This window comes from Bidens hawaiensis, unplaced genomic scaffold (genome assembly GCF_021521415.1).
Source record: "Bidens hawaiensis isolate Kalapana, Puna unplaced genomic scaffold, B.hawaiensis_p1.1 tig00015316_1, whole genome shotgun sequence".
Lineage (NCBI taxonomy): Eukaryota > Viridiplantae > Streptophyta > Magnoliopsida > Asterales > Asteraceae > Bidens > Bidens hawaiensis.
The window spans coordinates 25801-41113 of NW_027492367.1; the positions used below are offsets into that span (position 1 = coordinate 25801).

The window sequence follows — 15313 nt, forward strand, 5'->3', positions numbered from 1 at the left end:
ACACATGTTTGTAATTCTTGACAAGGCCTTTAGCCCACGCCTACTTGTAATTCTTGACAATGCGACATATAGCTATCCATGTGAGAACACAGGTTCTTTCAAGTGCAAACCAACCCTAGATAATGATTGATCTTGGCTTTTGTTTATGGTCATCGCAAAACATACTGCAAGGGGAAACTGTCGTCTTTGAAACTTATATGCTATTTTGTTGTTTGTTGGAGTCAGTGGTGATCTATGGATCAAAACTCTATGTCCAATGTTAGTTCCAGCTTCAATAACACGAGTACCTAAAGATATAATTTGTAGTCGAGTACCGTTACATAAGCCTTCTTTCTGGTTAAGATTTCTAAGGAGCATAACAGGAACACCTGTTTGAACCCGATATTACAAAAACCGGTTTGTAATTATAAACCATCGGGTTAGGACCGGTTTGGAGTTTTTTTTAGCTAAAACCGGTTTGAACCCGATATTTTAGAACCGGTTAGAAAAAACAAGTTTCATCCGGTTTAAAACCCTTTTATAGCTCAAAACTAACTTATAGCTCACATATCATATCCATTTATAACTCATTGACCATTCCATGTAACGCCCCATTGAAAAATAATTTATTGTAAAGGAAAATATGATTGTAATTATAATAATGATATTAACAATTGCTTATGCTACAATAAGAAAGATTTTCTGGAACCGGTTAGTCAAAAACAGGTTTAACCCGGTTTAAAACCCGTCTGTCTTTATTCGTCAGCTTCAAAATTAATTTATAGCTCACATATCATATCCATTTATAGCTCATTAACCATTCCATGTAATGCCCGGTTAAAATTTGGAAATCAATTTATTGTAAAGAAAAATAGAAAATATCAATTGGAAATCAATATATGATAATTAGTTACAGCCGTAATGGCAGTATCAATACATAGATACTAACACTGATCGGATAATATCAATTGACGTAAGTGTTGGTTGGCGTACGTGAAGACCCAAATCTATTGGTAGCATATGGTAAGTAAAAAATTCTTAGTAATGCTTGGTTGACAGTTTCTCAAGGTTATAAAAAAAGATGATAATATATACAATATGTCAAAACTTCTTTATAAAATATTGGCCTTTAAAGTGTAAAGAGTCGGACGTTCAATGAACTGTTCGGGTTTAAACCGAAAACTGGTTTGTGTACCTCTAGTAACAAATGTGTCAACTACTATTTTAAAAAGGAAGCGGCAAATAGCAAATGTTATTTAATAATTTATTGTTGTTGTATGATAAAGGAAAATAACTTAAAATGAAAAGTGACATACCTTTACACTAAATGTGTTAACGGACGCACCAACAGTAATGGAGTCGAATTCTTGATGCTATTGAATGAATTAAACAAACAAAATTTAAGTAAGACTAAATAAATCAAAAAATCAATTGATTTGAAATTGGAAATAATTCTTCATTAAAAAGTGTTGATTGGCCATGGAAAATTTAAAATATCAATTGAAAAAGTGTTTGTTCACAATTATTTTAGGCAATTAACAAACCAAGGACAGGATAATAATAATAAGCTGTTGACGAAAATAAAAGATCATTCCTTTTGAAAATTAAAGTTGAAATCCAAGCATTAGCGAAAAATAATTGAATAGAAAAAAATTCCAAAAGTTAAATCCCCATAGAAACAATTCCAAACAGAACAAATCTACATTTTAATTAAAACAAATAAGATTTATTTTAAAAGATCAACATTTTTAGTCGTCAGTATTGCTTTGACTTTTGAACAGTTATTAAGTCAAATTTGATACAAGTAACAATCTTAAAAGTTAATACAATATAATTGCTAATATATTAAATGTATAATTAAATTAAATTTATTTATATAGTGGATATGGGTTAGAAAAAAGGGGAGTCATGAAAACATGACAAATGACAAAATATGGTACTCTTTTATTACAGCAGTAAGATAAAATATTAAGGACACATTTCTTACCGTACTAACTTAAATATATTTTTTTCTTGAACAACACTAAAAGATAATCATGTAGATTGTGTACCTGGTTGGCTTGATTTGAAAGGGTAAAATTTGGCTTTGTCCCTTTTTTTTAAGGCAGTTCTTTTTTTATTTTTCATTAGACCGCTATCGAAGGACGCCTCGGTTCCCCATCTAGATAATGTGTGTACTTATAAGAAATAAATATACTTAACTGATGTCTATATATCTGCAAGGCGACACAATAATAACTTCTGACTACTACTACCAAGTTGTGATACATTACAACAACTAAGGTTCACAAAGTTGTTATAAAGTAAGGGTGGTGAAGCGGCCGGGCAGGGTGGGATGGGGCGGTTGTGTAATGGGTCGGATGAATGAATGAGGTTACGACTTATCTCAAAGCAGAGTTTTATTTATCTAATTTTAAGACAAAATGAATTTAGGAACAATATAAATTCAATATCTTGATACATGCCTGACAACACCATTAAAATTTGTTATCACTGCATCATAACTTTGCCCATAATGTCTCACATTCTTTTGCCATTAATCCATCACAACAACAACAACAAAAAAAGAAAAAAAAAGGAAATATGACATTTATATTTAAATTATGATATTTTTCTTGGATTTGAACTTTGTTTTAGACGAAGGGATTCCCTTGGAAAGATGAATGTTAGTTATTGATTAATTTTAATTGTAGCCATTTGTTTCATTGGTTTAACGAAAATAACACTTAAACTCACACTATTAAATGCTTAATTGATTTATTGTTACCCACATACCTGAGTTAAAGTTTAGTTATGCATGGATTGAACTTTATCTATCACTAATCGACTCTATATACATGTCTATAAAGGGTATATCAAAATGGTTTTAGCGTCATGTAATAATAATAATAATAATAATTAAAGATTTGGAACATATAAGTAACTAGAAACTTCGATAAAACACATAATATTAAGTATAAGTTGATTTTGATAAACTAGTGAAATCACATCTCTCACACAACCAACCAAATGGCCATAATAGGAAAACAAACAATTTGATCAACTTCGCTCGACTTGATGGTGTTGAAATATGATGCTGACTGTTGATATTGTCGAGTAGAAGACTTGCAATTGATATGAGTTGGAGCCGTGAAATATGATAATTACCACTTATCTTGAAGAGACCGGTAATTGCTTGTGTTCGTAACTACTTAAAGTTATTACTATTGACAAATATTATATTTATTTGAACTCAATTTAAGTTCACAATATAATAGTTTTTGTAATATATTTTATAATTTTTTTCTTTTGTGTTAAATATTATTAATTATACTAGTCAATATATGATGAGTGTATGATACTATGATGTAAGAAAACACGGTAAAAGTTAAAAATGAAATTTGCAAAACTGTTAATGTGTTGGGTCAAATGCTCATTGATGGCTTGTACCAAGCATGAGGTAAACCTTGTACGTCGTTATACGTAACACGAGTGGTCTAAGTTAAGGCCACTTACATGTAGAAGTACAATTTTGGCCAATAATAGTTGAAGTAAATTGGGATTAATAATAATAGCAAAACATAATAATAACAAAACAACGATATTTTTTTAAACGACTAACAAATAAAGTCCGGCCATCTAGTGTAAGTCAACGGTAAAAGACGGTCTCATAGGTCTACAATCGTAAACAATACTGGGTAACCCAAGCATGCTATATTAATGCCACTTTTATAATGAGATGTTATCATTTTAACTTTTATAAAGTATTGTAAAAAATAAAAAGAATTATGTTCTTCTATACTTATAAGTTGTGGTATTTAAGAAACTAGGTAATTATTTTGATAATATATATCTTTTAATTATGTATTCGTCAAGCCCGGCCTAAGGGGAGGGCGAGGAGGGCGATGGACCCAGGCCCACTCTCCCGAGAGGCCCATAATTGTTAAAAAAAATAGATTTTATATTTTATATATAGTTTTGTTTTAACACAAAAGCCAACAAAAATGATTCTTTGGTTGAATAGAAAGTTTTTCTGGCTATGAAAACAAACAAAGGTCATGGATTCAATCCTCACAAATAGTATTCTTTTTTAATAGAAAGAGACTTTCATTTGTTTCATATGAGTCATTTTAGTCACATACTTATTGTTATTTGTTGTTTTGGGTTTTTGAAAGACAATCTTGTTGGTAAAATTGTCAAATTATCTATTACATAATTGAGAAGTCGAATTTAGGGGCCCGCTATTTTTACTCGTCCAAGACCCCAAAATTTTAAGAGGTTCTCGGAAACGGCCCTGGTATCCATTATGTATAATCAAATACTTATCTTGAAAAACCGTGTTGGCCACCGTTTATCCGATCTAATTCATTTTAAATCTTCATACATTAATAATTGAAAATCAAATCTAGATGTTGGTTATATGATGAATTGAATAACTATGGAGATTTTTTTTTTCTAAAAATGAGAACGGTAAAACAAATTACTAGAAACGTCGCTGTGAAAAAGTGTTTTTATTCTTTTTCCTTCTACAAATGGGCATAATACTGAAGGAGACACTAAACTACTAAAGCAAACCGAGGCGTATAAAACCAAACCAAACCAAGATCTAAATCATATTAAACTATCCAATGATACTTCAAGTTTGATGTATAATTAACTAATTACAATTTTAACTTTATCATAAATGGGCAAACCCAATACAAGAGACTGTCCAGATAATATTAACTTAACCCTGATACACGCATCCCTACTCTGTATTTTTATAAGAGACGATTAACACAACCCAAACTCGCAATCTCTAGTAACCTATTGGTCCAAAATTATAATATAAGTATTATTATTTTTCATAACTAGTAAGTAGATGACAAAAGATTTTTCGTGTTTGATCATTTATTCATCACTGGTGCAACGAAGCCGATAAAAACAGCCGCCCATATACTTTCACTCACGGGTCTCATTTACATACAAGTCTCTCTATTTACACCTTTTGTACGTTCTACCCCTCTCACTTTTTTCCTTCCCTAAGTTTTAACCAAAGCCTCATACGTCCATTTTTCACAACTTGACATTGTAATGCAAGCATATCCAATAAATCTATTTAATATTTAACTTGATCTCTTATATGTGAGTTTGTTAGGCTCATTTTATCTCTATCATCATCTTAATCAAACTCAAACCATAAACAATCTTATCATAATCTGTCTTTATTTTAGTTAAGAGTTTTATCCACGCATTTCTCAATTACGAGTTTAGGCCTTTGTTAACTCTAAAACTTTCGCTTTTATCTTGTACTTCCGTTGTTTTTAAAATCATCTCAAACTATTAAGTGCTTATTATTATTGTTCATACGAAAAGTTTTGGGTGTTACTTGATGAAATTAAAAGAACTTAACATTATTAATCTTATCTAAATGACTCACATGCGTATCTCCACCTCCCCTGTGCTTAAAACTCATAAAGTAGTTTGGTTTTACGATTTTTTTTTTTAAATAGGAAATTAAAGAAGGGTGAAATGGTTTTTCGGAGAGAGAAATGGTTGTAATGGTTTATAATCTCAGATTATATATAGGTCATGTTAGTTTGTGTCGGGTGAGGTGGACAACTATTGAGTGTTCCGCCATTTGAAATGGCAGATGTGGTACTTTTATTGTGTGTTCCGCCATTTCAAATGGCGGATGTCACTTTTCTGATCCGCCACTTTAACTGACGATTCACGTTTCCTAAAGTAGCTTGCTCCTATGTGTAAAATAGACACCTGCCATTTGAAATGGCAAGTGTCGTCTTAACATCCGTTTTTTCAAATGACAAGTATGAACAGTACATGTATTAACAGATTTGATCATTGATTGACAAGCACAACTATTTTTCTTTTTATATTTGTTAATATATGTTTTTCACTTTTATTTTATTTTTTAAAAAGACATTAATTATAAAAATAATATAATTAATTATTAAAAAAATAATTTGTATTACTAAAAGGACTAGTCTGTTTTTATTTTTATTTTTTTTACTTTTATTTTTTTAATTATTAATAATTAATTAGTATTATTAAAAAACTAACAATTAGTATTATTAATTAACATTAAAAAGCTAATAAATTTAAATAAAAGTAATTAGAGAACTATTTCAAATGTTTGGTTTCGTTTTTTTTTTAAACGACCAACTAAGTAACGCCAGGTACTCTGTACGCGGCCCCCAATGGCTAAAGGTAGCCCGAGCCGGCCACGAGTCCGGGCGGACGGAGCCCCTAGCGGTCCACCTATTGAGGGATTCCCCGGATAAAACCCGACCCTCATGCCCACCAAACGGCACGACAGCGAAGAGCCAGTAAAACCGGGTGAGATCAGGACTCGAACCCTGGCAAGCCATGGTCATCCCTTATATCTCCCATATAAATTGGTGATAGCGAGCTTTGAACCTCCTACCTCTCACTATTATTAAAATTAATAGTATTATTAATTTTTAAAATTAATTGGTATTATTGATTTCCTATTTTAAAAAAAGATTCATGAGTTACATGTTTGGTTTATTAAATTATATGAACTTTTGATTTGAGTAAGTAGAGGACTGTTTCAAATGTTCAATTGTTTTGTAGTCGAACCGTACGAGCCATTGCTTTATGGTATTAACTCAATTTTTAAATTTATTAGTTTTCTAATTTTAATTAATAATACTAATTATTAGCTTTTTAATAATGCTAATTAATTATTAACAATTAAATATTAAAGTAAAAACAGATTAGTCCTTTTAACATACAAATTATTTTTTAATAATTAATTATATTATTTATAAATAATGTCTTTTTAAAACTAAAATAAAAGTAACAAACATATATTAATAAATATAAAAAGAAAAATGGGGCATTGTGCTTGTCAATTAATGGTCAAATCTGTTAGTACATGTACTGTTCACACTTGACATTTGAAATGGCGGATGTCAAGACGACACTTGCCATTTCAAATGGCAAATGTCTTTTTTACACATAGGGGCAAGCTATTTTGGGAAACGTGAATCGTCAGTCAAAGTGGCGGATCAGAAAAGTGACATCCGCCATTTGAAATGGCAGAACACACAATAAAAGTACCACATCCGCCATTTCAAATGGCAGAACACCCAATAGTTATCCATCTCACCCGACACAAACTGACATGACCTATATATAATATGAGATCCGCAATTTCAAATGATGGATCTCCTATAAACCATTACAACCATTTCTCTCTCCTAAAAACCATTTCACCCTTCTTTAATTTCCTATTTTGAAGAAAAAGTTCTTGGTTTTACCCAATGCGTTGTTTTGTAACACAATCACTTTTATTAAATTGCATAATACACGTATATTAGGGTGTGTGCGTGTATACATTGGTTTTAAGCTCAAACCGGAGTTTAAAGCCATTTATTTCAGTTTTTCATTCCATTTATGGGTTGGTTTTCAGTATCACAACTGGTTTATGGATGTATGAGACCGAATAAAATTAGCCTAAAACAATGAAACTTTTGGTCGAAAATTGATAATTTGGGTCATAAATCTAATAACAAGCATTCAAACCAGCTCTATGTAGTTCAGTTTCATAGTCCAACTCGATTTTGGAGTGAGGCATAACAAAAACCAAACAGCAATTTTTAGTTTTCAAAGAAAACAAACCTATCCATTGATTGTTAGGTCGGGTTAGCTAAATATAGATACTTTTAGTCTATATTAAATATTAATTGATTCAACATGGTTAAAGAACGAAGCTTGCAAGTTATTAAAGAATGAATAGTCAAGGGACCATTGTTTTAACTCCTTCCAACACAAACACAAAATCTTTCACGGGCTGTGTGTCAGTTTCTTGCAAATAAGGCTTCCCACTTGATACCCTCCATCCATTGTCTTTACGCTAAAATAAAATGCACCATCACGGGTTGCTACAATACAACATGTGTTGTAAACCCCAATCCCTATAAAATAAGCCCAAACCCACTACTTCTACTTCATTCACACCAAAATGCCATCCAAAAACAGACCATCCTCTGTTTTTGCCATCCTTACAATCTTCTTGACCCTATTTTCACCCAATGTTTCAGCCCAAAACAACCCGGTTTTCGCCTGCGATATCGATGCGAACCCGGGTTTGAAAAACTTCACGTTTTGTGATTCATCACTTGATGTGAAAACAAGAGTTGATGATTTAGTTAAGAGGCTGACATTGCAAGAGAAGATTGTGAATTTGGTTGATAATGCGGGTAGCATTGATCGGCTCGGGATACCCAAGTACGAGTGGTGGTCCGAGGCGTTGCACGGTGTGTCGTATGTGGGCCCCGGGACTCGTTTCTCGAGTCTGGTTCCCGGGGCCACTAGCTTCCCGCAGGTTATTACAACGGCGGCTTCGTTTAATGAGACTTTGTTCAAAACCATTGGGAAGGTATGCCACATTTTGATTTGTTACAAATTTAATTAATTTAAGGAGCATTTGGTATGATATAATGTTTATCTATTGCTAAAAAGATCATAACGTTTTTAATGTTCACATTGATATCTTTGCTTTGAGACTTATGATAAAATTTTAACTATATTTAATGGGTATTTCTGGTATTATTTCAAAGAAATCATATAATATCAAATATGAAATATTCGTATATTCAAAATGGACAATTATAACTCAGTTTTAAAACTTATCATAAATTTTTAACTAATTATTTAAAAAAAAATCATGATATTAGATATTTTCAAATGTGACATTGATAGAATCATAGAATGATACCTCTGCTTTAAAACTTATGATAAGATGTTAACTATCTTATCTTGAATATATCTGGTATTATTTCTTTTAATGGGATATGGCATTCTTCAATATATAAATTTTAATGTGAATATAATATTTTGATGATATAAAATTATAAATCATTTATTTACTACTGTTTTTTGACTAATTTAATATTTTTGGATTGAATTTTAATATATTGAGGTAGGTACGCCAGTAATAATTTTTAAAATATATAATTAAAATATGGTTGTTTTGTAATTATCAAGGTTAAAATGCTTTTGATGTAAGATTTAGTCCAGTATCATGCATATTACCAATAAACTAATTATTATCGTTTGATAGCGAGGGACCAGTGTCTTGTAGTTACTTTAGCTTGTGGAGCCAGCCACCCAGCCAAGCATATATGTCCATTTAAAAGTATTTTCTTTTTTGTTTTATTTTCAGGATTTATTCGCTTTATGAGAATATTTTGTTCTATTTAATTTTTAAATTAAATTTCAAAAGAGATATTTCCTCTTTTATGTAATGGGTATCTTTTTCAAAAGTAAATTACATGAGGATAAGATCCTTTAGCCTGCTTCATTTATATAATATACGTGATACAAAATTTGTACCAGAAAGATAATAATAATTAATATATAAAAGGGTTATGTGATCATATAATTCACTATCCTTTTTCTCTTCAATAATATCTAGTCAGTCAGCATTATGCTCTTTTTTTTTTCTTTTAAGGCCAATATTATTAACAAAATAAAAAACAGGAAGAAGACTTACAAGAAAGGCAAAATCTCATAATGTATTAGAAGTACTAAAAATCTCATAATGTATGTATTTATATATATTTCAGTAAATTTAATTTATAATATAAGTGTTATACATTTCTGTTTCTCTTTAAAATATACAACAAACCAAACATTAGATGTTTCTTAAGTTTAAACATCTATACAACAATTTGAAAGAGGCTAACCTACCACTAGATCAATTATGTTGTATTACACCATTGAGACATATAGGTGCAACCAACAACACCACTGACTTAAATTTGATCTCAATTTGGCTCATTATTTATGACTATAGGTGGTTTCAACTGAAGCTAGAGCAATGTACAACGTTGGTTTGGCGGGACTAACATTTTGGTCACCTAATATAAATATATTCCGTGATCCGAGGTGGGGTAGGGGTCAGGAAACCCCGGGTGAAGACCCGACCCTAACAAGTAAATATGGAGCGGCTTATGTTCAAGGGTTACAAGAACGAGATGATGGTGACAAAGATCGCCTCAAAGTTGGGGCTTGTTGTAAACATTACACGGCTTATGATGTTGATAATTGGAAGGGTATTGAACGATACGATTTTAATGCAGTGGTATGTATATTTATATCACTTTCAGATTAAAATTTCTGACAAAAAGGTTAAAGGTCGTCATTTGAGTCACTTATTTATTAATAAAAAACATTTAAAAATGTGGGTGTTAAAGGTTTTGTGAATTGACCTGACCCGACCTGTTTAGACACGAATATAAATTGACGTGTGATCTGACTAGTCTCTTTTCAACTTCTAGGTATAAACAGTTAAGTGGAAAAGTTAAATGTAATTTGTTTTTTTTTTCATAGGTTACAAAGCAAGATATGGATGATACATTTCAACCACCATTCAAGAGTTGTGTTTTGGATGGCAATGTTGCAAGTGTCATGTGTTCTTACAATCAAGTAAATGGCAAGCCAACTTGTGGAGACCCGGATCTTCTAACTGGAGTTGTTCGGGGCGAGTGGAAATTAAATGGGTAAAACAGAAAACACTTCTACTTGGATTCATTACTATTATTGTGTGGGGTTTTTTTAACTAGGGGTGACAATTTCTGATACGACACGAAAATGATAAGGTTTTGGGTTGACATGTTTAATTAAACGGGCCATGCTTGAGTTGACCCGTAAACACAATTAACTAAAGATGCCGACCCGCCAACCTATTTTGGACCTGTCACCCGATTAGCCCATTTTTTACAACCGATCAACGTGATTAACATGTTTACAACTTGATTACTATCTATCAACCCGTTTGACAGTTTAGATAAATGGGTTAAGCAGATCATCTTAGGGTTTCACGGTTTTAATAGTGTGCGGGTTAAGGTTGTTTTTTACACAATTAAGTAACTCAAACCACCAGGATTGACACTCCTAATTTTGGCCTGCGAGTCTAGAGATGCACAATCAGTGTTGGGCCTGGCTCGAAAAAGCCCGGCCCATCAAGTCTTTTGGTTGTACTTCATTCTCGTCATTTGATTAAAAAGCCCGGCTAGGCCCAGACCCTTTATGAAGGTCCTAAAGGCCATGTAACTTAATATTTTTGATAACTACTAAAACTATAAGTCTCTGATATGCACAGATATATAAGTTCAGACTGTGACTCCCTAGATGTGATGTTCAAGAATCAACATTGGGAAAACACGCCAGAAAAAATCGCAGCCGACGCGTTAATAGCCGGGTTGGATCTCAACTGCGGGAATTTCTTGGCCCAACACACGGAAGCCGCCATTAAAGCGGGCTTGGTGAAAGAGTCTGAGGTGGATAGAGCGGTTACTAACAACTTTGCAACACTTATGAGGCTCGGGTTCTTTGATGGTAACCCAAGCAAACAAATATATGGGAAACTTGGCCCGAAAGACGTGTGCACACCAGCTAACCAGGAGCTAGCCCGTGAAGCAGCCCGACAAGGGGTCGTTTTGCTCAAGAACAGTGTCGGGTCCTTGCCACTTTCTCCAACCGCCATTAAGTCACTTGCTGTTATTGGGCCTAATGCTAATGTCACAAAAACCATGATTGGAAACTATGAAGGTAATGACGGTTGATCAGTTTGGGTCGGTTTTGGGCTGAAACTGAATCAAAAACCGGAAATTTGGTCTTTGCGTTTTTAAAAACGATTCGTTTTTGGTTTTCCTCAGTTTTTGATTTTTTACAATGGTTTCTGTTCGGTTTGGGTTTTATCATTTGGGCTTGACAACTTTAAAAAGAGACCAAAATTAATGAATTTGGAATTGAAATTGGGCCAAAATTGTTTTGTCAGCTTGTTATCATATGACTATATCACATATGGATCTAAAATGTTTTGGTTACATCATTTATTAAATTTATATAAATTACCTAGAATAGGTCTTTTCTATTGGTATTTATGGTTCGAATCGCTTCAGTTCGATTTTTTCAGTTTTTGGTTGATAGCAAAATTGAAACCAAACCGATAAACTTTTTTTTTTTAAACATAAAAGCATACCGTCAGTTTTATTGGGCTTGGTTATTTCAGTTCGATTACATCAGTTATTTTGGTTATGGTTTGGTAATTTTGGTTTTGTACACACACCTAATGTGGCGTGTTAGGTAGTGGGCCGAAACTTAAAAGTGTCGGGTTCGGGTCACAACAGGTCATTTTGTTTAAACAATTTTTAATCCAAATGCAGGTACACCTTGCAAATATACAACTCCTCTTCAAGGACTAACCGCCTCGGTGGCAACCGTATACCAACCCGGGTGCGCAAATGTCGCGTGTGGGACCGCACAAGTAGACGACGCTAAAAAAGCAGCGGCTACAGCCGATGCCGTGGTTTTAGTAATGGGAAGTGACCAATCCATTGAGGCCGAGAGCCGGGACCGTATTGATATCACCCTCCCGGGCCAACAAAACCTTTTGATAACCGAGGTAGCAAAAGTGTCGAAAGGCCCGGTTATTCTCGTTATTATGTCGGGAGGCGGTATGGATGTCCAGTTTGCTAAAGAAGACCCGAAAATCACGAGCATTTTATGGGTCGGGTTCCCAGGTGAAGCGGGTGGTGGTGCACTAGCCGATATTGTTTTCGGGTTGTATAACCCAAGTGGAAGATTACCAATGTCATGGTACCCGCAATCATATACACAAAAAGTTAACATGACCAATATGAACATGAGGCCCGACCCGGCTACTGGCTACCCGGGCCGGACCTACCGGTTCTATAAAGGAGACACGGTTTACACATTTGGTGACGGTTTAAGTTATTCAGAATTTAGTCACCATTTAGTCGAAGCACCGAAGCTCGTGCCCGTCCCATTAGAGGAAGGACACGATTGCCACTCAACCGCGTGCAAATCAATAGACGTGGTTGAGCAAACGTGCAAGAACCTAGCGTTTAATATTCATTTGCGGGTAACAAACGCTGGAACAATGGGCGGGAGTCACACGGTGTTTTTGTTTTCTTCGCCTCCAGCGGTCCACGGTGCGCCTCAGAAGCATTTGTTGGGGTTCCAGAAGGTGCATTTGGCGCCGAGGCAACAGGGCGTGGTCCGGTTCGGTGTGGACGTGTGCAAGGATTTGAGTTTGGTTGATGAAGTTGGGAACAAAAAGGTTGCATTGGGACAACATCTACTTCATGTTGGGAGCTTGAAACATTCGTTAAATGTGAGGATATGATGTGATATTTTTTTGGTGGGTGTAAGTTGTTAAGATTGATTTAAGATAATGGAAGTCATCGCAAGATGCAAATTTATCAGTTTGCCATCAAAATCCTGAAATTTAAACCGATAATTGTTGGTTAGCTCTTTGCATTGTGTGCTAAAAAAAGATTATAGTTTTAACTCCTTGGTTGAAACATCAATAAGAATTCGTATTATTGGTTGAACTATGCATATACCCAAACATTGTGCTTTATAAAATGGGTCTAACTTCTATAATCATGGAAAAAAATAAAAAAGATGAGAAGAAAAAAAAAACCTTTAAAAAATAATAATAAAAAATCAAAACTCAAAATTTTAAAAAAACAAGGTATGTTTGTTTGTTTTTATTAATCCCAACTATTGTCTTTTGGTTACTGCATGTTCCAACTAATGAATTGGCTACTGACGGTCCCAACTTTTAATGTATTTGTTCTTAATTGTCAGCGACTAACAGAATCCTAACGCCGTTAGTTTCAGGTCGTCGAAAAAACGTTTTTGGCCGTAAAAGTCAAATTTGTTGTCGGAAAACACCACAACCACCACCAATTGACTCACCGCCAACCAACTACCACCACTTGAGCACCATCAACCGATTTCGACGATGATTCTAGGGTTTCCGGTGACCTCGATAATTAGGGCTTTTACTAGAAAAAGGTTCCTAAATGTCTGATACAAAGTTACCAAGATGTTTGGGACGAAAATGTTGGGTTTTCGGGAAAAATATTGAGTTTTCGGCCAAAAACGTTTTTTCGGCGACTTGAAAATAACGATGTTAGGATTCCATTAGTTGCGGACCGTTAGGAACAAATACGTTAAAAGTTGGGACCGTCAGTAGCCAATTCGTTAGTTAGGACCGGTATTGACCAAAAGACGATAGTTGAGATTAACAAAAATCAATATACCAAAAAACAAGAACAAAAATGTTTCACTCGTCTTCCTTGTTCTAAAAAAAAGACACAATGTTGAGAAAAAAGATTATTGTGTATTTTTATTTATCATTGTATATAATTTTTTTCGTCATTGATTGTGTCTTATTTCCTTGACATTGTGTTTTTTTTCTAAAAAAAATTGTGTTATGTATCTCAATATTGTGTTATATTTTACAATCTATTGTGTTTTTTTGTTTATTTTCGTTATTTTTTCTTTTTTGGGTTTCTTATTAACAAGAAAGACCTGGAAAACATTTTATTTTTTATTTATATTTTAAGTTATGACTTTTTTAAGAATTTTTCTTGTGACCACAAATCATTTATACGCTTCTCATTTTTGTCTCTCTTTATAGTCTAACATTTACCATAACTTTATATAATACTCAACTTTCAATAATGCACTCGCTAAAGTTTATTTTATTTTTCTTATTACCTTATCTAGGTAACTTAAATTTAAAAAAAATGTTCTAATCCTTTGTTGTTTTTATCTATGTGTGGTTCTTGTTCCTCAAACGCTCATAGAGAATCAACAAAGTGGATATCCCATTCCAGGGACTATTCCGCATATCCCTGGTCTCCTCCTTCACCGCCCATGAACCACCATCTCAATATGAAAAACCATGCCCCATCGTCTTCCTCATTTATTCGATGACAAGTAAGAGTGTGTGTACATACACATATATGTGTATGCATATGTATGGGGGTGTTTGGGATTCCTTCTTTTGACCTCCTTATGATTTATGGAAAAGTCATATGTTACAAAGTGATAATTTATCCGACTTCTTCACTCACACCATAAGGACTCTCAAACATCATTTAACTTTTTAAAAAGTTAAAAAGTCAAAAAGAGGCCAAAATAAAGAGTCCCAAACACCCCCTTATTGATGTATTAAATATGGTTTATAAAAACCCCATATATTAACATAAACTAATCTAGACACACTAGTTAAATTTTGGAAAACCCCTAAACTAGACCACAATGGCAACCAAGTGAACGTATAAAGTGTAGTAAAGCCTAGTGGAAGTCTGGAAATAGAACCCAAGAGGCACTAACGATACGAAACTAGACTCCAAAAAATAACTTGAAATGGTTTAAATGATTTGCTTACTTGGTTTTTGAAAAGATGATTTTATCGAACTAAAACTGAAATTGAATTAAAGATAAATTAAAAGGATTAAACTACCAATTAAACGAACTGACAAGTTTTAACGAAATCAAGAGC

The 15313-nt window shown here is 33.4% G+C and overlaps 1 protein-coding gene and 1 pseudogene across 1 annotated transcript; both read left to right on the top strand.

Moving 5' to 3' along the window:
- The first annotated feature begins 7945 nt into the window (after window positions 1-7945).
- Window positions 7946-9166, top strand: LOC143548895 (beta-xylosidase/alpha-L-arabinofuranosidase 2 pseudogene; annotated as a pseudogene).
- LOC143548904 (beta-xylosidase/alpha-L-arabinofuranosidase 2-like) lies at window positions 8008-13252 on the top strand. Its single transcript, XM_077039947.1, has 5 exons — window positions 8008-8362; window positions 9782-10069; window positions 10318-10487; window positions 11090-11538; window positions 12156-13252. The coding sequence occupies exons 2-5, from the start codon at window positions 9806-9808 to the stop codon at window positions 13136-13138; spliced, it is 1866 nt and encodes a 621-aa protein (XP_076896062.1). The 5' UTR covers window positions 8008-8362; window positions 9782-9805; the 3' UTR covers window positions 13139-13252.
- Window positions 13253-15313: the final 2061 nt, after the last annotated feature.